Below are 21,863 nucleotides of genomic sequence, written 5' to 3'. Positions count from 1 at the left end.
ACTATCCTCTGGAATTAGAATAGAATTATAGTGTTGAGTAAAAAATTTTAAGGTTTCTTTTGATTTACCTGCAACTATTTTTCATGTATCAACTTTTCCCATTCCATTGACTTCTTGTTTTCACCCTGTTCTTTCTGTTCTGCTCCAGATTAACACAAGTGATTCACACAAATGCATTGTTCTTTCTTAAGGCAAGTTCTTGATTTCAATTAACATCCCAAGGAATTGACTCACTCCCCCTATGATCAATTTTCACTCCCAGACTCCTCCTTGACAGAATTCCCTGCTCACCCACCCATGTTTTCATGTCACACCCCTTTTATCTCCCCCTCCACACCATCCAATGCTCTCCATGACCTCTTGATTTATTCCCCAAACTCATCTTGAATTCATTGTTATCCCTTCTGATAGCCTCCCCACACATTCTAACGTTCTCCATCCAAACCCACTCAGATCTCCTCACCATTTAGATCATCTTCCCTGCACCAAAATGCCAATGTAGGTCACCTGAACTAGGCAACAATCCTCAACATGACCAATCTACCCTTAGAAAGATTCTGCCCTCTGGTTCTTATCTGCCTATATCCCCAAGCTCTCCTCATCTACCACCCTCCTTCCCCCATGAGTCCCTTTGACTGCTCTCCCAGTTTCTATCTCGTTGACCCATTACACAGAGGGAGGAAAGAGGCCTTGAACACAGTTTGCATGTGAATGTGTGTCAGGATCTGAAATTACTGCCTCTCACCGTCATGGAATTTTGGATATTTTCTGTCTTAGTACATTGAATGCTCAGGCCTTGTTCAAATCTAATTAGATCCCTGTACCACTTTTGCATCTGAAGAATTTCTATCCCATCATCTCTTGAAGACAAAAATACTTGGCAGACAAATACATGGTGGAAGAGAATTCATGTACTCCAGATTCCCCAGGACTGCTACTGTCCTGAAGAAGGGTCTCAGCCTAAAACGTTGACTGTTTATTCATCTTCATAGATGCTGCCTGACCTGCTGAGCTCCTCCAGCATTGTGTGCATGTTAAGTACAACAGAGATAGCATTTGGGATAGTTTCAAATTGCTTGGAAGCACTTTGTAACTACTGTTATCAGTAAGGAAAACTAATGGAACTAAAAGCAGGGAAATCAACACGACCCAGCAGACTACACACAGAACTTTAAAAGGCTGCAGAGGTAGTGGAGTAATTTGGTAAAGATTTTCAAAATTCACTGAGCTTGGAGAAGGTACAAGCAGAGTGGAAAACTGCAAATGAGAATCAACTGTTGAAGAAAGGAAAAAGCCAAATAGTGGGTAACTTTAATCTTTTTAAATTAACATCTGCAGCTGGCAAGACGTGAAGTCTATAACCCAGAAAGAAATGTCTTGTCAATTGGAAAATTTTGATGTAAACAATGGGTGACAATATGGAGATATGTCTCTACCAAAGGAGGTATAAGGCACTCCTTCCCTCTGCTAGATTTCTGGTCACCCTTGGGCTAGGTGTAGCACCTGCTTAGCCCACTGATCAGAGTTACATGAAGCCTTGGGAGCAGGTGGTGGATGGTCATATGAGCAGTTGGTGCATATCACGTCCTGGTACTGCGACCACTGACGCCAAGCAGGCAACCTCTAATGAGTACTGATAATGGGTGGGGTCACCCATCTTGTAAAGACACTGCCTAGAAGAAGGCAATGGCAAACGACTTCTGTAGAAAAATTTGCCAAGAACAATCATGGTCATGAGACCACGATCGTCCATGTCATATAACGCGGCACACAATGATGATGATGAATGTAAACAAACCAAAGATAAATTATATTTGACAAATTTGCAAGCGTTTTTAAAGAATATAACAAGCAAATTTGATAGAGGGGACCCTGTGCATGTAATATATTTAGATTTCTAGAAGATGATATACAAAAGACAAAAACTCAGTATTGCAAGGAGAATGTTAGCATCCATTGAAGATGGGTTATTGCAAATAAGGCAGAGAGTCAGAATAAATTATTTTCTTTGGACTGGAAGTATGTAACTAGTAAAGTCAAGGTTCTTATTAATCACAAGCTATTAATAACATAAATTAATATTATATATTAGTATATTGGAGGCAGGAATGGAGTTTAAGTCACCAAGGTCCCTAATGGCACAAAAATAGATGTGAGAGCATGCTGCAATTTGGACCCTGCAAGAGGGTATCAATAGGTTGAATGAGTGGGTAAAATCCTGCCAAATGGGTTTAATGTGCAAAAATGTGACATTATGCACTTTGACAGGACAAATAAAAATGCAGACCATTACCTGAATGGAGAGAGACGGCAAATTATTGAAGTACAGAGGGATCTAGACGTCCTTGTACATGAATCACAAAATACTGACAGGCAGGTCATTTAGAAAGCAAATAACGTCCTTTATTTCAAAAGTTGCAGTTTAGAAATGGGAAGGTATTATCACACGTGTGGGATATTGGTGAGATCTTGCACGAAATGCCATGCAGTTTCAGTTTCCTTATTTGAGAACATATTGGCAATGTGGGCAATCCAAGGCTAATTCCTTAGATGAGGGAGTTGCCCTATCAAGTACAGTGAAAGAAGTTGGATCTGTAATCTGTGGTGCTTAGAATGAGAGGTGATCTTATTGTAAGGTAAAACTTCTAAGGGACATGGCAGAGTAGATGTTAAGGTAGTTCCACAAGTGCAATAATCTCCAATGTGGAAGAAATACAATCACAAAATCAGGAACTGTTACTTAAAGCTGAGGTGCATTAGGATCTCTCCTCACACAGTGGTGAATCTCTGCACTTTTCTAACCCGGAGCGTTATGGTGATGAGAATATTGGAGATACTTAAAACTTTATACTTTATACTTTATAGTCGCCAAACAATTGATACTAGAACGTACAATCATCACAGTGATATTTGATTCTGCGCTTCCCACTCCCTGGATTACAAATATTAAATATTAAAAATAGTAAAAATTAGTAAATATTAAAAATTTAAATTCTAAATCATAAGTAGAAAATAGAAAAATGGGAAGTAAGGTAGTGCAAAAAAACCAAGAGGCAGGTCCAGATATTTGGAGGGTATGGCCCAGATCCGGGTCAGGATCCGTTCAGCAGTCTTATCACAGTTGGAAAGAAGCTGTTCCCAAATCTGGCCATACAAGTAGATAAACTAGATAAATTTTGAGGAAACAGTACAGAAGAGGAGCTGAGATCCGGAACTGATCAAACACATCATTTTATTTTGTATGGCAGGATTGAGGCGCCAGTTGCTTCTAGTTTCTTATGTGTATCAAACGTTAGGATTGATGGACAGGAGCCAGACTGGATGTACACCAGGTTACTATAGGAAGCAAGGGAATAATTTGCTAGACACTGATGACAACCCTTGTATTCTACCTGATCATTGCTATGCTACCAGAGCATTGGAGGATGGTAATTGTCACTGTTATTCAAGAAAGGTATTAGGGATAATTCTAGGAATTTAGACAAGTGAGTCTTAGGTCACTGATGGAAATACTTGGGCTTTTTAGGATCTGTCTCACTTGTTGGTGGACCTTGGATGTTGCAGCCTTTCTCACGTCCTCATTGTGGCTTTCGTGCGCCTGCAGGATACCCAAGTATTTATAGCTGTCCTGTACATCTGGTATATGGCCTTCAGGTAACTCAACTCCTTCAGCCTTGATAAGTTTGACTCCTTTCATTACCATCCAGCTGCATTTATCCAGTCCAAATGACATCCCAATGTCTCTGCTGTACATCCTTGTCAGGTGGATTAGTGAGTCAATGTCTCTTTCATTTGTGGCATACAGCTTGATGTCATCCATGCACAGGAGATGGCTGATGGTCACTTCACTCTTGAGCATGTACCCATATCCACTCTTTGAGATGACCTGGCTGGGGGGGGGGGGGGGGGTCAAACCTATGCAGAACAGCAGTGAGAATAGTGCATCACCCTGGTATATTCCACATCGGATGGTCACTTGTGTTATTGACTTTGAGGTAACCTCTAGCATTGTCTTCCAATGGCCCACTGAATTCTTGATGTTCTTCATTAGTATCTTGTTGACGTTGCACAGAGACAGGTATTCCAGGATCCATGTGTGGAGCATTGAGTCATATGTTTGCTGGTAGTCGATCCCACCTGTGCTTAGGTTGGTTCGCCTGGTCTTGGAGTCTCGCATGACTGCTTTGTCTACCTGTAGTTGGTGCTTGGAGACTCTCGTTCCATTACCAATCCCCCTCTGAGCAGGGCTCAGGAATTTACTCACATGTTCCTTCAGCTTGGTGGCCATGATGCTTGATAGGAGCTTCCATGTTTTTGACAGGCAGGTTATAGGCCAGTAGTTTGATGGTGTTGCTCCTTTGTGAGGACCATTCATTATGAGTACTGTCCTTCCTTGAGTTAGCCAGACAGGGTGGAAGCCTGATTCAAGCATTGAATCTGCCAGTGGTGTATGTAATACTGTTAGTTTCTTCAGCCAATAGGCATGGATTATGTCAAGCCCTGGCAATGTGCAGTTCTTCATACTTGCTTCCTGTTGCTGAGCATCTACTGCTGTGATGGTGACTGGTTCTTCCTCTGGGAGGTTGCAGAGGCTTGTTTGTAGGTCTTTCAGCCATTAGGCCCTGGTGTTATGTGACACTTCTTTCTTCCATATACTCTTGCAGTACTCCTCAGTTGCTGTTTTAGTTGGTTCCGATATCAGCATTTTGTTGCTCTGGAACTGTGCAAATAGTTTTCTTGGTTCTTTGGAGAAGAGTGCATTTATTCACTTGGCCTCTGCGCTGTTAGTGTATCTCTGCAGGCTGGCAGCCAGAGCTGTTAACCGTTGCTTGGCAGTTTCCAGGGCTTTGGCTATGGACATACCTCTGTACTTCCTTAGTAGCTGAGATGAACCTTCAGTTTTTTTTCACAAAAGCCATTTCTTTACAAATAAAAAGAATTATTGAGGTAGTGTTCATGGGTTCAAGGTCCATTCAGAAATCAGATGGCAGAAGGGAAGAAGCTGTTCCTGAATCATTGAGTGTGTGCTTTCAGACTTCTGTACCTCCTTCCTGATTATAGCGAAGAGAAAAAGACATGAACTGGGTGATGGGGGTCCTTAATCATAGATGCTACCTTTTTGATGCATTGCTCCTTGAAGATGTCCTGGTTACTATGACGGCTAGTACCCATGGTGGATCTGATTAAGTTTACAACTCTCTGCAGCTTATTTCAATCCTGTGCAGTAGTCCCCCACCATCATACCAGATGGTAATGCAGCCAGTTAGAATGCTCTCCATGGTACATCTATAGAAATTTGCAAGTGTCTTTGGTAACATACCAATTCTCCTCAAGCTCCTAATGAAATATAGCCACTGTTGTGCCTTCTTTGTAGCTGCATTGACATGTTGGGTCCAGGACAGATCCTCAGAGATATTGACACCTAGGAACTTGAAGTTGCTCACTCTTTTCACTTCGTTCCTGTACGCCCTTTCACCATCTGAAATTCTGCAAACAATAGTTGTATCATCAGCAGATTTAAAGATGGCATTTGAGCTGTGCCTAGCCACACAGTCACAGGTACAGAGGGAGTGGAGTTGTAGGCTAAGCACACATTCCTGAGGTGTACAGTGTTGATTGTCAGCGAGGTGGAGATGTTATTTCCAATCCGCACAGATTGTGGTCTTTCGGTTAGGAAGTTGAGGATCTAGTTGCAGAGGGAGGTATCAAGGTTCAGGTGTACATGAAGTTTACTAAGGTGTTTGAAAAGGTTCCTCATGGAAGGCTCATCTAGATTGTTGCAGCTTTATAAAACTCTGGGCAGACCATACTTGGGAGTATTGTGTTCAGTTTTGGTTACCTCATTATAAGAAAGATGTGGAAGTTTTAGAGAGGGTGCAGTGGAACTTTACCAGGATGCTGCCTGGATTGGAGAGCAAGTTGAGCAAGCTAGGGCTTTTCTCTTTGGAGTAACAGAGGCAACTTGAGAGCAGTGTATAAAATTATCAAAAGCGTAGATAGAGTTGATAGCCAGTATCTTTTTCCAAGGGCAGTAATGGCCAATAACAGAGGGCATCTGTTTAAGGTGAGTGAAGGAATTTTTAGGGGATAAGTCAGAGGCAAGTTTTTCTTAAAACCACAGAGTGGTGGGTGACTGGGATGCACTGCCAGGGGTGATGGCAGAGGCGGATACAATAAATACTCCAAGATAGGCACATAGATCTAAGAAGAATAGAGGGTTATAGGCTATGTTAGATTTCTCTTGCAAAGGACCTACACTGTGCCACACTGTTTTGTGTTCTCAAACATGAAATTTAGAAAAAAATTAATCCAACTTATCTTTTAACAAGCTGTAACTAAATACATCACTTAAACTGTACAATGTCATTGAGTAATATACAAAGCTGCTGGATCTGGTTCCCAAAAATACTCTCAATTCAATGACTTTCCAAAGCAATTTTCTTAATGGAAAAGAAATTAGAATAATGTTAAAAATTAAATTTACAGTATATCAGATTTGATATGAGCACTGAATGGAGCAGAATTAAAAACGCTGAAAAGACTGGTGGCGTAACAACATCAGCAAAAGATTATAGAAGTGTGAAGGGAGCATTCACTAAAGTGATGTAAACTGCAGACATCGAGTAACAATAATTGATTCCTCAGGAAGAGAATAGACTGATGTTTCTGAAGAAAACAAGCAAGGATGTCAGAGGAAACACTGCCATTCATGCATCCAGACTGGGGTTATCACAAATAATGTACAAACTCAGAGAGTGCAATAGAACAGACAGCAATGGAACCATCCCAAAAGAAAGACTAATATTGTGGTTCTGCAAATGAAATTTCAGTAATTAACTACACAATAAAGAATAAAGCCTCCAGGGTTGGAGTATTATCAACGTTCCTCCATGCCACAGTATAGACGAACAAGATAAGGGAATTAACTCCATTGCTAGGGATGATGGAATCAAAAAGGTATCAGTTTCTTTGAGATACAGCAATACTTTCTAGTTGCTTCTCCTATTAAAATTCACAGTAAATTTATTATTGAAGTACATATATGTCACCATATACCTCAGAGATTCATTTTCTTGTGGACAATCCAATAAGTCCATAATAGAATAATAACCGTAGTAAAATCAATGGAAGACCACACCAATTGGGGCGTTCAACCAGTGTGCAATAGACAACAGTGTACGGAAATACAAAAAGAAAGAAATAATGATAGATGGATAGATAAATAAGCTCAAAGTTCAAAGTAAATGTATATTCAAGGTATTTAGATGTCACCACATATAATACTGAATTAATTTTCTTGCGGGCATACTCAGTAAATCCAAGAACCATAATAGAAACAATGAAAGACCGCACCCTACAGAGTGGACAAACAATCAATGTGCAAAATACAACAAACTTCAAATGTAAAAGAGAAAATAATATTAAATAAATATCGAGAATGTGAAATGAAGAGTCCTTGAAAGTGAGTCCATAGTTCATGGGAACAGTTCAGTGATGGGGCATGTAATATTATTCCCACTGTATGTAGAAGTGTAAGGCACTATTGAAGCTATTTATTATATTCAACAATATTCAAACACGAAATATATGATAAGCACAGCAATGTTTTTTTTTGCTTACGATCAACTCGTATTTTCTAAGGCAATGAGAAAGCAAGGCCCTGAACTGGGGCAGAGCAAATTTTGGAGCCATTCAGCATGATCTTGCTGTGGTTGATTAGGCAAGATTGTTTGCGAGGAAAGGAGCCAAGTGGGAAACCCTTAAAAGTATACCATTAAGAGTTCCTTGCCTGCACGTTCCTGTTAGGATGAAGAACAAGGCTAGCAGGGAATATTGATTGGCTAGTGAAGTTCTGATTAAGAAAAAGAAGGAGGCATACATTGTTCTGAGTTGGATGATCAGCCATGATCATACTGAATTGCGGTGCAGGCTCGAAGGGCCGAATGACCTACTCCTGCACCCATTTTCTATGTTTCTATTGTGCATAAGCAATTTGGAAATAGTGAATCTCTCAATAGCTACAAGAAGTGTAGGAGTGTACTTAACAGAGAAGCTAGGAGGGCAAAGAGAGGATATGAGGGGGATCTAGCAAGCAAGGTGAGGCAAAATCTCAAGAGATTCTTTAGGCACAATATATCAGGAGTAAAAGGGTGCAAGGAAGAGAATGGGACCCCTTAACGGTCAGCATAGCCACTTGTGTCTGGAACCAAAGGAAATGAGTGAGATTTTTAATGATCATATCTGCTGAGTTTTTACTTGGAGAAAACAACAAAAGCTGAGAAAATAGGGGAAATGAGCTTTGCCTCAGCTTTGTTTCTCCAATCCTGTTGGAGGGTTTCAGCCCGAAACGTCGACAGTACTTTTTTTTCCATAGATGCTGCCTGCCCTGCTGAGTTCCTCCAGCATTTTGTGTATCTTGCTTGGATTTCCAGCATCTGTAGATTTTCTCTTGTTTGTGAAATGAGAGATGTTGTCTTGAGCAACATAAGAATTAGCCGGGAGGATGGATTAGAGTCCATAAAGTTCATTAAGGTGGATAAATCACTGGGGCCTGATCTGGTGCATTCTCGAACCATGTGGGAAACAAGGGAAACTGTGGGATACTTGCTTCATCCTTGGCCACAGTTGAGGCTCTGGAGGACTGGAGAGTGGCTAAAGTGATATCATTGTTTAGGTAGGTAGGTAAAAAGCCAGGAAACTACACACCAGTGAGTCTGACAGCAATGGTGGATAAATTATTGCAGGGGTTTCTGAGGGAGATTGAGAGAGAGATGGTCTGATTTGAGACATTTAGAGAAAGATGGTCTAATCTGAGACAGCACAGCTTCGTGCATGGGAAGTCATGTCCAATAAATCTCTTGGAGTACTCCAAGGAGGTAACCAAGAAGGTACATAAGAGAAGGGCAGTGGATGTTGTCTATATGGATCTTAGCAAGGACTTTGGCATGTTCCCACAATGTATTCTAGTCCGGAGGTTTAGACTGCATAGGATCCAGATGGAGATAGCTGAATAGGTTCATAATTGGCTGAGTAGTAGGAAGTAGAGGGTGATAGTCAATGTTTCTTTCTCATTCTGGGGCCAGTGTTCAGTAGTGTGTCACAAGGGTCAGTGCTGGGACCTCTGTTGTTTGTAATTTATAAAGATAATTTAAATGTGAATATACAGGACATGGTTAGTAAGTGTGTGGATGAGACTAAAACAGGTGATGTAGATAGTGCAGAAACTAAAGAAAAATTACAGGGGATCATGATCAGTTAAGTATACGGGTTAAGGATTGGAAGATTGTTTTCAATCCAGATAAATATTAAGTATTGTGTTCTGGGAGATTAAACTAGGCTAGGATTTATACAGTGAACGATAGGGCTATGGAAGAGCATAACCTTGGAGTGCATGTGTACAGTTCACTGAAGTGATATCACAGGTAGATAGGGTGGTGAAAGTTACATTTGGGATGCTAGACTTCATTGATCAGGCCATTATGTATAGGAGTTGGGAAGTAACATTGCAGTTATGAAATGCAGATGAGGCCACATTGGAGTGTATATTTTTTGTCCTGTTATAGGAAAAATCTTATTGAACTAGCAAGAGTGCAAATCTACCAGAACGTTGCCTGGAATTGGGGACCTGAACTACAGCAGAAATTGTGTAGATTAGGACTTTATTCCTTGGAATGTAGGAGTTTGAGAGGAGATCAATAGATGTCTGCAAGATCATGAGCTGTATGGACAGGGTGAAAGCACATTATCATTTTTCCCAGGGAGGGGTGCTTAAAAGAAGCAGACATAGGTTTAAGGTCAAAGGTGAGAGATTTAAGGGGGCATCGGGGTCAGCTTCTTCACACAAAAGGAGGTGCATTTTTGGAATGAGCTGCAGGAAACAGTAGTTGAGCTGGACACATTAACATCAATAAGAGGCATCTAGATAAGTTCATGAACAGGAGTGTTTTAGAGGTCTATGGGCAAATAAGACTTGCCTGCTGGGCAACACAGTCAACATTGATGAGTTGGGCTGAAAAGCCTATTCCATGCTGCAGACTCTAAAAGGAAGTTTTTAAATCTGTATTGAATTTCCCTATACAGTACTATAATAGGCCAAATACCACAAGACCATATGATGTTATAGCATTCAAATAATAGTGAAGAATCTTTGAAAGTATACATGAATATACAAGTACAGCTTAAAGAGGAAAATGAAAAATATCTTTGTAGGTGAAAATAGATGAAGAGATTAAGTTCAATAATTGTGCAATGTGGAAGGCTGGAGAATGTGTGGAGGTGCCATTAAAATGAAAATTATTATCCACCACAAAAATATTTCCTTTAGGTATTAAAAGAACTTGGACATAATACTAATACTCTAGTGCTTTGATTTTGTACTGAGCGAAATAAAGGAGACTGGAAAAAAAGCAAGCTGCTAAAAGGTCTTATAGAATATGTAGTAAATATGTTAACATCATATTAGAAATTTTGGGTGTGCTCCCCCAGAATTGAATGCAAGCTAATTTACTTCAAACTTATTTACATATAATTAATATATTTGGGGAAGCATCAACACACCCAAAAATACCTCTATCACCTCAGGTTTTTTTTTTACCCACAACGATTAGACTTTGCGGTCCAAAGGCAACAATATTGGTCAACCTTAACATATAATTAAAAAGGAAAAATTAATTTGATCTCTACTAGAAGACTAAGAGCATAAATTAAATTAAACCGAAGGTGTGGACGGGAGAATCTCTTGGAAAGGAATAGCCTAAGAAATGTATTAAGAATAAGTCAACTTCAAAAAACAGCTATATATTAGAGTATTTGTTTCTGGAAGAATTGAAAAATCTGATTCTACACTATGCAATTATTTTAAAATTAGTTTTGATAAAGTTCCATAAAAAAAATGTATAACCAAATCCTGAAAATTCAGGCAAATCAAGAGATTTGATGGATAATTATCAGCAAGAGAGAAAGCTCCTGTCAGACTGTAGGAAATTTGGCAAAGTTATTCATGCTGTATTTTATTTATACTATGGATTGGAATTAACTGCTAGGTTGCCATAATTTGAGAGTAATATAGAAAAATTCCAAAATAATATGCAATAACACAAAATAGGAAGGAGAACAGTTAAAGCTAAAACTAAAGTAGCTGTGAATCAAATACTGTATGTCAGTTTAGACAAGTAGAGGAGCCAATTAGAAAATCTACTGAGAGGCTATGGTACCTTCAGCACTGGTTTATGGCTCCATAGTCAATTGAAATCTACTCCATTTATATACCAATGCAAATTTGTTAGCTGTAAGGACACTGAAATTATGCTGTATGGTCTGACACATATAGTATGGAAGAGTACTTTCTCTTAAAAGAACAGAAGAAGTCACCTCTGCTCCTGGGATTAATACAGCAAAGATGTGTCTGTTCAATTCTATGCAAAGATGTATTACAAGATGTGCAAATGTTCATATTCCAGGTGAGCTAAGGACTGTAAAAAGTGACAGCCCATGAACTCCATTTCCAGCTTGTAGTCATGGTATCTTCACTAACTTGTTCTCAATTTACAGAATAAGATTATTACTTCATACTGTTAGCACCATGACTTTTAAGTATTTAATAAATATATCGAATACAATATTTTGTGCACTGCGGCTTTATTTTTGATTATTTATTGGCATATGTAGTAGAATCATTCTGTTGACTACACAGGAAAGTTACATTGAGCTCCTACAACACTCACCAATATCTATTGGTCCATAACATTTTTGAACACATTTTGACAGTAACTATACGAGCTCAAGCTCCTGTATTCCAATGGGTTTAACAAACTACAAAATTGAAGGACTTATCCTTCCATTGCAATAATTATTGGAGAAAGATATGGGCCAGAATGCTTCTTGCACTCCAACCATGAAGGGTGGTGTAAAGCTATGAAAAATTTACTTTGGGCCAAGTGCAGCCCGTTTAAAGGAGCAGACATGGTATCTCTTCACAGCACCCACCAGCCTTTGCTATCAGAAAGTGGAGAAGTAATTGTCAAGTGAAATAGAATATGGATTTGTTTTTGAAAAGATGGCATTTATAAATAATGCGAACTGTTTTTACTAATTAGCCTATAGCATTTCTCCATAGGGAATCATTTCTTGAGTGGGTGTAGATTTTAAAGTACCAATAAAACGTGGTAAAGTCATTGCTGTCTAGAATAAACCTGATATCGCTAGGGAATCACGTCACAGCTTCAGACAGGAATTTGAACTCCAACTCAGGAATATGTATAACAATTCAGTGACTTATTCTGTAACCGCCAAGGATGATTTGAGCCTAAATGTTTCCTTAAAAATATGCATCATTTGCATACTGGTAGGCAATTTCCTAAATCGCATGTAGGTGTGGCTCTAGGGCAGGATCGCGCAACGAGTCCATCAACAAAGCAGAAAACGCTTTTTAAAAATTTTTACCTGTTCTCGTACGGTAATATGCCTGAAATAATTACACGGAGAATATCGCGATTCAAAATAGAATTTCTGCAGTTAATACTCTTTAAAAATACAGAAGCATACTGAGCGACATAAATGATCATGAATGTTGATTATCAACAGCAGACAGCGGCTGTCACCGCTTGTGCCTGATAGATTAAGAATAACAGAAAGGCCGTTCTGTGTCATTATTGGGGTTAGACAAAGCGAGGTACGGTTAATGCAGTTCTACACACCAAAGCAAGAAGGAAATCGCCCCGCTGTGTATCTAAATAAATCCAAGCTGAAATTGTGAAGGGAGATCGCATCGAGTACTTACACGAAGGCGTGATAGACCAGAGCCCATCCTCCGGGTCTTTCCAGCGCATCGTAGATAAAGTTCTGCAGTTTTCTGTAGGTTGCTTTCCTCTTGCTTGGCCGGCTGCTCAGCGGTTTGGTTAGCAGGCTCAGACTTTGCTTGGCTCCAGCTCTGCTGTCCTCTTTACTCCGTCCTTCCAGAAGCAGAGCGCCGTCGCGGTCTCCTCCGGAGCTCAGCCCCAGTCCCACCACCCCAGGTTCGGGGTCAGCTGCGAAACCCACCCGCAGCTTCTTGCCTGAGCCAGAGCCATCACCATTCCTGGACTTGAGCCCCATGGTCAGTAGGCACTCCAATGCTCACTGTAGGCAGGGTGGCACCATGTGCGGAGAAGGCAAATGCCATGGCTTGCAAACAGAGCACAGAGTGTAAACGAAGAGGTCCCATCAGGATCTTTGGGGTGTGGAGAGACCTCGGTATATCCTTTTAATCGGGTCGGGTGGTGAGCATCACGCCCCTCGCTTGATTCTTTTTTTTTAAACCTGTTGTGATATCTGATGTAGCCCTGAAGAGAGGCTGAGAGTAAATGAATGTTTGCAGTGTTAGTGGCGAGACATGCATGTGGATTTGTTGGGAGGGTTTTCCAGAAAGGAAGCAATACTAACAAATGAAGGAAGCAGAGAACAGGTTCAGTTCGATATGCTCGCCACACGCCAGCACGTGACCTGCATTACAATCTGCATCACTCGAAAATACTAGACCACTTTTTGCAGATCTTAATACAGATATTTTTTAAGGGCGATATTTTTCGTGTTTAATTTCGATTTTAAAAAACATTATGAAAGGAAAGATTTGAAACGGGGATGTCTGTTTTTGACTGTAATACACATCAACCCTGTCCTAACGCTCTTGTCTAATTTCACCCCAGCGTGCTTCCTCATACAGAGTGATAAAATACTAACAATTTACACGCCAGTCATTTAAAATGCACTTGTTCCTGGCTTATGATCTCACGCCGCAAGAGACCATTCAGCCCGTCGAGATGGCATCAACTCTTGAAAAAAGCACTTATTACTGCACCCCAACTTTTCCTCATAGAATTAAAGAGCAGCTAGAATCATTCGTCACTACAGAACAAAAAGAGACCATTGAGAGACCTAATCGGCCATCTCTTATTTCACTGCGGTGGTTATATCTGGGCTACTGAATCAGTAATTTTCATCTTCTATAAGTCCTGGTGAAATTTACATTCATATCATTAAATAAGTGCTACATTGAAAGGGAAGCATTAATAATAGTGACTGAAAGTTTTTCAAAATATATTTCACAAGTAAGGGGAATGAAGTATTTGATCCTTCGTGGATCTCTGAGAAGTTGTAATCACTTCCTTTTGCCTTGTTTGGGTGATGACTCTGTACTCCCTCATGTTGAGCACTAATTGGAAGAAGCATTGAAGGAAGCAAAGATACAGAACTTATTCCAGAAGGAAGTGCATCACCATGGGTGGCTCAGAAACACCATTATTGAAACTGTTGACTGAGCCCTACAACTGTCACCTTGTTGCATAAGATGGTTAGGGCATGTCGAAAGGACAAAGTTATGACAGTCATGGGGATTTCAGTATGCAGGTAGATTGAGAAAATCAGGTTGGTGCTGGATCCCAAGAGAGGGGGTTTGTAGAATGCCTACAACATGGCTTTTTAGAGCAGCTTGTTGTTGAGCACATTAGAGGAAAAGCGATTCTGGATAGGCTGTTGTTTAATAAACCAGATTTGACTAGGGAGCTTGAGGTAAAGGAACCCTTAGGAGAGGTTGATCATAAAATGATAGAAAATCACCCCGCAGTTTGAGAGGGAGAAGATTAAGTCAGATGTATCAGTATCGCAGTGGAATAAAGAGAATTACAGAGGGATGAGAGATGAGTTAGCGAAGTTGATTGGAAGGGAACATTAGCAGGGATAATGACATAACAGCAATGGCTGGAGTTTCTGGGGGTGATTCAGAAGGGAAGTCAAAGACAGCATAAAAGGAAGTGAGGGCATATGATATAGCGAAAATTAGTGGGAAGTTAGATGATTGGGAAGCTTTTAAAAACCATCAAAAAAGAGCCCTAAGGACAGAAATGGTTAAATACGAAGGAAAGCTAGCTGAGAGGATACCAAAAGTTTTTTCAGATATATAAAGAGTAATAGAGAGGTGAGAGTGGATATTGGATGGCTATAAAATGATGCTGGATAGATAGTAATGGGGGTACAAAGAAATGGTGGATGAACTTAATCAGTACTTTGCAGCAGTCTGCACTGTGAAAGACACTAGCTGTATGCCAGAAATTCAGGAGTGCCAAGGGGCAGAAGTGAGCGTAGTTGCTATTAGCAGTGCAGTGCCAATTTTTTAGGTGTTGGAACTGTACGAGGGGTGATTGATAAGTTCGTGGCCTAAGGTTATACAGCTCTCGTTACATGCACGTGCAGCTTAACTCTTTGAGTGATTGTGCAGAAAGTTTGAAGTTAGTAACTTTTGTGGTATTTCTGTTTCAGATAATTGAAAATTGCTAGGTTTTCTAAAATTGACTCCTTCCACTTTAGGCCACAAACTTATCAATCGCCCCTCGTATGTCACATCCAATTTGTTTACCTGCTCATTTCATGTACTGGGCAACTTCCTTGCCCCATTCATGTAATGAGCAGGTACACAAATTGGGTGTGACATATATATATATGTATATGAATAGGGCTTCTTACAATGTCAAGCACTAAACCAAGATGAAAGAAATATATGAATTCCAGAGCTTGAAATATAGTAATAGTTAAGACATTAACAAGATTATAGCCTATCACTACATTTCAGTGTATAACTGGTACAATAATATAATACTTAATTTAATAATATGACAAAGTATTGCACAGTTGTACTCACTAATTATCATAAAATATAATTATCAAGCAAGTAAAGTAAAAGATGGTAATCATGTATTTTACCAATTTAAAAGTAATTACCTACTTACCAAATGCCACCAATGAGAAGTTTCACAATAATTTCCACAAAGGGTCAGGCGTGATATATGTTCAGGGTTTTGAAGCAATTCTTGTCCTGGTGTCATCTGCTGATCTGTGGTACCGCAGCCATGATGTGACATACGGCTCAGGATTCCACTGAACTAGAGGAGGTCCATGTAGTTTAACAAACATAAGTGTTGATACATGATCTATGAGAATCCTTGAGCGTGTTGTTGTTATTATCAAGTTCATGTGACTGAATCCTCTCTCACACTCAGCAGTACCAGTAGGAATAACTTGTGAACAGCTCAGTGGGTGTAAATCTCGGAGAATGCAATGTCCACGATCCTTCACATAATCTCTGAAGGCCTTTATTACAGAGGAAGAAGAAAGCTTAAACCTCTTACAGCGAGATGATATTGCAGCTTCTCCATAATTAGACGGTATTTCAGCAGGTCAGTTATCTTTATCAAGGACACATATTTCATTTAGCAGGGATTTATACATACTTTGAGGTTTAGAAGTTTGAGAACCTTTCAAGGATGTTGCCATGAACATACAGTGCTACAAATTGTTTATGAGACTATTAAGAAACTGTAGATAATTAATGGAGACAATTTTGTTGTTGCTTGTTAAGGTAATTTCTCCAAACTTCCCCTTTTCAACTACCTCTTGAGCTTCTAGAGTTTTTGTACCAGGTTGCTCTTTCAGTCCATGCAGTGATCTTATGCTCCGTTGGATCAGTTTGTCTGCATAAACAATCGTAGGAGTACGTTTCTGTAAAACACTCTGACAGTAAACGAAGTTCATGCAACATGTCATACATTAGAGCAAATTCCAACAGAAACTGTTCTGAAGAGAGTCTTTTTAACAGACCTTCATAGGTTTTTCTGTCACTCCCAGATCTTATTTCATCCTTCATTGCTTTTTCAAAATGAAAATACAGTGCTTCATAATTTTGCCACACTGCTGAAACTGTTTGAAATGAGCTAGCTACCCACCTGGTGCCCAGAACACAGACTATTTTGCAAATTTGTTGATCTAGTTGAGAGGCACATTCAGACAGTTCCTTTTGATTTAGAGGTGATCTACTCTAAACAGAGTATAATTTGTCCATAAATAATTGACAAATTATAATTGAAATTAATTGAAATAATTGAAATTATTTATTCCATGAACTTTTCTCACCGAATAACCTACTGTAAGTTGTAATCTGCGATTAAGACAGTGTCACGGTCCGGTCCATGAAGTCTGGATTCCGGTTCACAGTCCAGTCCATTATTCTTTATTCCAGGTCTTCTGGTTTTCCCTTTTTCTGTTGGGTGCTGTAATTGAGGCAGCTGATTCACATTTTGGGCTGGCTACATAAATAGCTCCTTGGTTCAGCTTCAGTTGCTACCAAGTGCATAGAAAGAAGCAGTAGTAATTCCAATAAGGAAGCCTGGCAAGGATCTGTCAAAACCCACTAGCTACAGACCAATTGCATTAACAGCAAGTATATGTAAGATAATGGAAAGGATGATAACAGAAAGGTTGCCGTATGAGCTTGAGAAAAGGGGAATGCTGGCAAGTTATCAGAGTGGTTTTAGAAAGGGAAGGAATTCCATGGACTCAGTGATTATGTTAGAGACTGAAATAAGGAAGGCCCAGGCAAATAAAGAGTCAGTAGGGGCAGTGTTCTTTGACATTGAAAAAGCCTATGATATGATGTGGAAGGAAGGATTATTAATTAAACTGCACAAGATAGAGGTTGGTGGGAGAGTTTTTAATTGGATTAAAGATTTTTTGTTTGGTAGAAAAATTCAAGTTCGGATTGGATCAGAATTATCAAAACAGTACATAGTGGAAAATGGCACACCTCAAGGTAGTGTGATTAGCCTGTTACTTTTCATCATTATGATCAATGATGTCTTCAGAAAGGTACCAGTGGATATAGGTAGGTCACTGTTTGCGGATGATGGGGCCTTGTGGAAAAGAGGCAGGAACATAGACCATATAATCAGGAAACTACAAGAAGCAATTAATGAAGTGTTAGAGTGTGGTTATGATTGGGGATGTAGATTTTCAGTAGAAAAAACTCAAACTGTATTTTTTACTAGGAAAAGAGTTGAGGTAGGGAAGAAGTTAAGGATGTATGGGGTTGAATTAGAAAGGGTTGCATTATTTAAATTTCTGGGAGTTATATTTGATTCACGATTAACATGGGAAGACCATATCAGCAAAGTTGAGGAGAAATGTAAAAAAGTAATAAATGTGATGAGATGTTTGACTGGTAGGGAATGGGGAGCAAGTTGTTCAGCTTTGAAGAGAATGTATGTGGCTTTAGTGAGGTCTGTGTTGGACTATGGAAATATAGCATATGGATCAGCAGCTAGGTCTCTTATAAGGAAACTGGATGTGATTCAGGCTCAGGCCTTGAGAGTGTGCAGTGGGGCTTTTAAAATGTCACCAGTGTCAGCCCTACAGGTAGAAATGGGAATAATGCCTTTGGAACTAAGAAGGATGCAACTGATGGCAAACTACTGGGCTAACTTGCAGGGGCACAATGATTCTCACCCTACTAAAGGAGTGTTGCAGGAGTGCTGGGAAAATGGGAGGTTTCAGAGGGATACCTTTAGTCGGGTAGGGAATGATATCGCGAAAGAATGTGGAGTACTTGATCTGAGGATAAGTCCTTCAGTAGTTTATCCGGTTGTAGCTCCATGGAAGATTGTATGGCCTGACATAGACTGGCATTTGTTAGAGGTAAAAAGGAAAGGAAGATATAAAACAGATTTGGTAAATGCATTTAACTGCCATGTGATGGAAAAGTATAGTGATTATACTCACATTTATACGGATGGTGCGAAGGAACCTGAAACAGGAGTGACAGGGTTTGGGGTGGTTATACCAGCAAAAGAAATTGGAATCAGCAGAAGAACATCTAATAAGTTAGGGGTGTTTACAGTGGAGATGCTGGCAGTGTTGGTTGCATTGCAATGGGTGCAGAAAGCCAGACAAGTCAAAGCATTGATATGTTCAGATTCATCCTCAGTTCTAGCAAGTTTAAGGTCTTTTCACACAAACAGTCGGCAAGATGTTCTTTTTGAAGTCCTTCAGTTAGATACAAGAATTGCAAATCAGGGAGGTCAGGTAAAATTTCTATGGGTTCCAGCACATGTAGGGGTGAAGGGGAATGAGAGGGTGGATGAGTTGGCAAAGAGGGCATTAAAGAAAGAGAATGTAGAAATGCACATTAGTATCAGTAAAGCAGAGGTTAAGTGTGTAATCTAGGAAAAAGTCAACCAAATGCGGCAAGAAAGATGGGACAGGGAAGGGAAACGGAGGCATTTATATCAAATACAAAAAAGTGTTGCAGGTACGAGGGTAGGTAATGGAAACAGAAGAGAGGAAATTGTGTGGACTAGGTTAAGGCTGGGGCATTGTGCATTAAACAAAACATTGAAAATGATAGGGAAACACCAGACAGGATTGTGTGAGGAATGTCAGGAAGAGGAGTCAGTAGAACATGTAGTTCTGAGTTGCAGGAAGTATGGGATACAGAGAGAGATGTTGAGAATTAAACTAAGGGAGTTGAGGGTGCAGGAATTCACATTAAAAGGGTTGCTGGGCATGGGTGAGAGAGCACAGGTCCAGGTATTTTTAGCGTTCTTAAGGGATATGGGGTTTTTTTTATAGGATATGATGGATAAACAGGAATAGGGTACTAGGATGGTCAAAGATGGGAGGGTAAAGTGTAGGTTTGTGTGTGCGTGCATGCGTGCGTGTGTGCGCGAGCGAGATTGGGTGAAGGGATTTAGATTATATGTCTAGTGCACATTCCAGAGCAGAAGGTGGCGGTAATGCACCATTAAGCTGGATGCCAACCGCCGTAAAACAAGACACAGACAGACAGCTTCAGTTGCTGGATTGTTCCCGTCCTAACGCCCTGTCTGAATCCCTTCTCTGCCCCTTCCTCCTGAAGTCCTGCCATGCTCCTGCAACCTGTGTCTGAAGCCTTGCCAAGCCTTGACTTGCCTCCAAGCCTTGCCTTGCCTGAAACCTTTGCCTGCACCACTGTCAAGTTCAACTATCAGAGCAAGACTGGAGCCTTGCTGTGTCAGGATAAGAAACTGTCTGTCATTGTTTGGAAATGTCTCTCTGTGTCCATGCCTTTGCTAGGTAGGTCTGGCCGTTCGCGGCTACCTAGTGTTGGGATCTGTCTCGCTGTGTTCAGCATTCTGTGTATGAGTCCTGGCCCCACGTCCTGTTCCCAAGGAGGGGTCCTGGCTCTGTGTTCCATGTCTCTGCATTCCTGTCCCTCTGCAAGACCAAGGCTCTGTGTTCCCCTGAGGAGGATGTTATGAGAATGCAGTGTGACTTGGACAGGCTGGGTGAGTGGGCAGATGCATGGCAGATGCAGTTTAATGCGGATAAATATGAGGTTATCCACTTTGGTGGTAAGAACGGGAAGGCAGATTATTATCAAAATGGAGTCAAGTTAGGAAAATGGGAAGCACAATGAGATTTAGGTGTTCTTGTGCATCAGTCACTGAAAGCAAGCATGCAAGTACAGCAAGCAGTGAAAAAAGCTAATGGCATGCTGGCCTTCATAACAAGGGGAATTGAGTATAAGAGCAAAGAGGTCCTTCTGCAGTTGTACAGGGCCCAGGTGAGACCACACCTGGAGTACTGTGTGCAGTTTTGGTCTCCAAATTTGAGGAAGGACATTCTTGCTATTGAGGGAGTGCAGCGCAGGTTCACAAGGATAATTCCCGGAGTGGCGGGACTGTCATACGTCGAAAGATTGGAGCGACTGGGCTTGTATACTCTGGAATTTAGAAGGCAGAGAGGGGATCTTATTGAAACATATAAGATTATTAAGGGATTGGACATACTGCAGGCAGGAAGCATGTTCCCACTGATGGGTGAGTCTAGAACCAGAGGCCACAGTTTAAGAATTAGGGGTAGGCCATTTAGAACGGAGTTGAGGAAAAACTTTTTCACTCAGAGAGTGGTGGATATATGGAATGCTCTGCCCCAAAAGGCTGTGGAGGCCAAGTCTCTGGTGTCAGGACTATACTCTCTATAGTCAGGATAGCCATGGGAATCATTATGTTTAAAAGATGTTAATGGGCAACTTGTCTCCACAGATGGAGACAGAGAGAATAAGAAAGAGGAAAGAGGTGCTAGAAAATGGGACCAGCTAGGTAGGCACCATGATCAGCATGCAATCATTGGGTTGAAGTGCCTGTATTCGTGCTGCATTGCTATATGAATTTGTGACTCATTAACTATTTCTATTTCAGATTTACAACACCTGCAGGTGTTTTTTGCTGCTCAGTAAATGAAATAGCCCATGCCTATGTATTGCAACAGTGAGACAACATTCATAGGGGAACGAGAGGTGCACAGAATTATGAGAGGCACAGATAGGTTAGATGGTAAGCAGCTTTTAACCTAGACAGAGGTGTCTATAACCATTGTGAAGAATATTAGAGGGGATATGAGGAAGATTTTTTACACCTGGGGGTGGTAGCAATCCAGAAAGTACTGCCCTTGTAGGTGAGGAAGCAGGTATGCTCATATTTAAGAAGCATTTGGACAATAGTGTATAAGATGATGAGAGGCATTGATCGTGTGAATAGTCAGAGGCTTTTTCCCAGGGCTGAAATGGCTAGCACGAGAGGGCACAGTTTTAAGGTGCTGGGGAGTAGGTACAGGGGAGATGTCAGGAATAAGTTTTTCTACGCAGAGAGTGGTGAGTGCATGGAAAGGGTTGCTGGCAATGGTGGTGGAGGCAGATACAATAGGGTCTTTTAAGAGACTCCTGGACAGGTATATGGAGCTCAGAAAAATAGAGGGCTATAGGTAACCCTAGGTAATTTCTCAGGTAAGTACATGTTCAGCATAGCTTTGTGGGCCGAAGGGCCTGTATTGTGCTGTAGGTTTTCTATCTTTCTAACATTTGAATGACTAAAGCATAATAGGCTATTAACCAAGTGCTGGTAAATGAAGTTACTACAGATAGGTACCCAAAGGACATAGTGGGCTGAAGGCCCAGTTTCTGTGATGTAAGTATGGTTATTCCTGTATGATTCTAGGTACCAAGCAAAAACAATCTCAGAAAAGGC

At 40.6% G+C, this 21,863-nt stretch overlaps 1 protein-coding gene across 1 annotated transcript in view; it reads right to left on the bottom strand.

The window, feature by feature from the left end:
- Nucleotides 1-13,092, bottom strand: part of kcnq3 (potassium voltage-gated channel, KQT-like subfamily, member 3) — a 397,673-nt gene extending 384,581 nt beyond the window's left edge. Inside the window, exon 1 of the mRNA XM_072260735.1 lies at nt 12,779-13,092. Within this exon, the coding sequence (XP_072116836.1) occupies nt 12,779-13,092 (314 nt within the window). The remainder of the gene's footprint in view (nt 1-12,778) is intronic.
- Between the last annotated feature and the right edge of the window lie 8,771 nt (nt 13,093-21,863).

The sequence above is a fragment of the Mobula birostris genome, chromosome 1 (genome assembly GCF_030028105.1).
Source record: "Mobula birostris isolate sMobBir1 chromosome 1, sMobBir1.hap1, whole genome shotgun sequence".
NCBI lineage: Eukaryota > Metazoa > Chordata > Chondrichthyes > Myliobatiformes > Myliobatidae > Mobula > Mobula birostris.
This window is presented reverse-complemented; position numbering and strand designations above follow the sequence as displayed.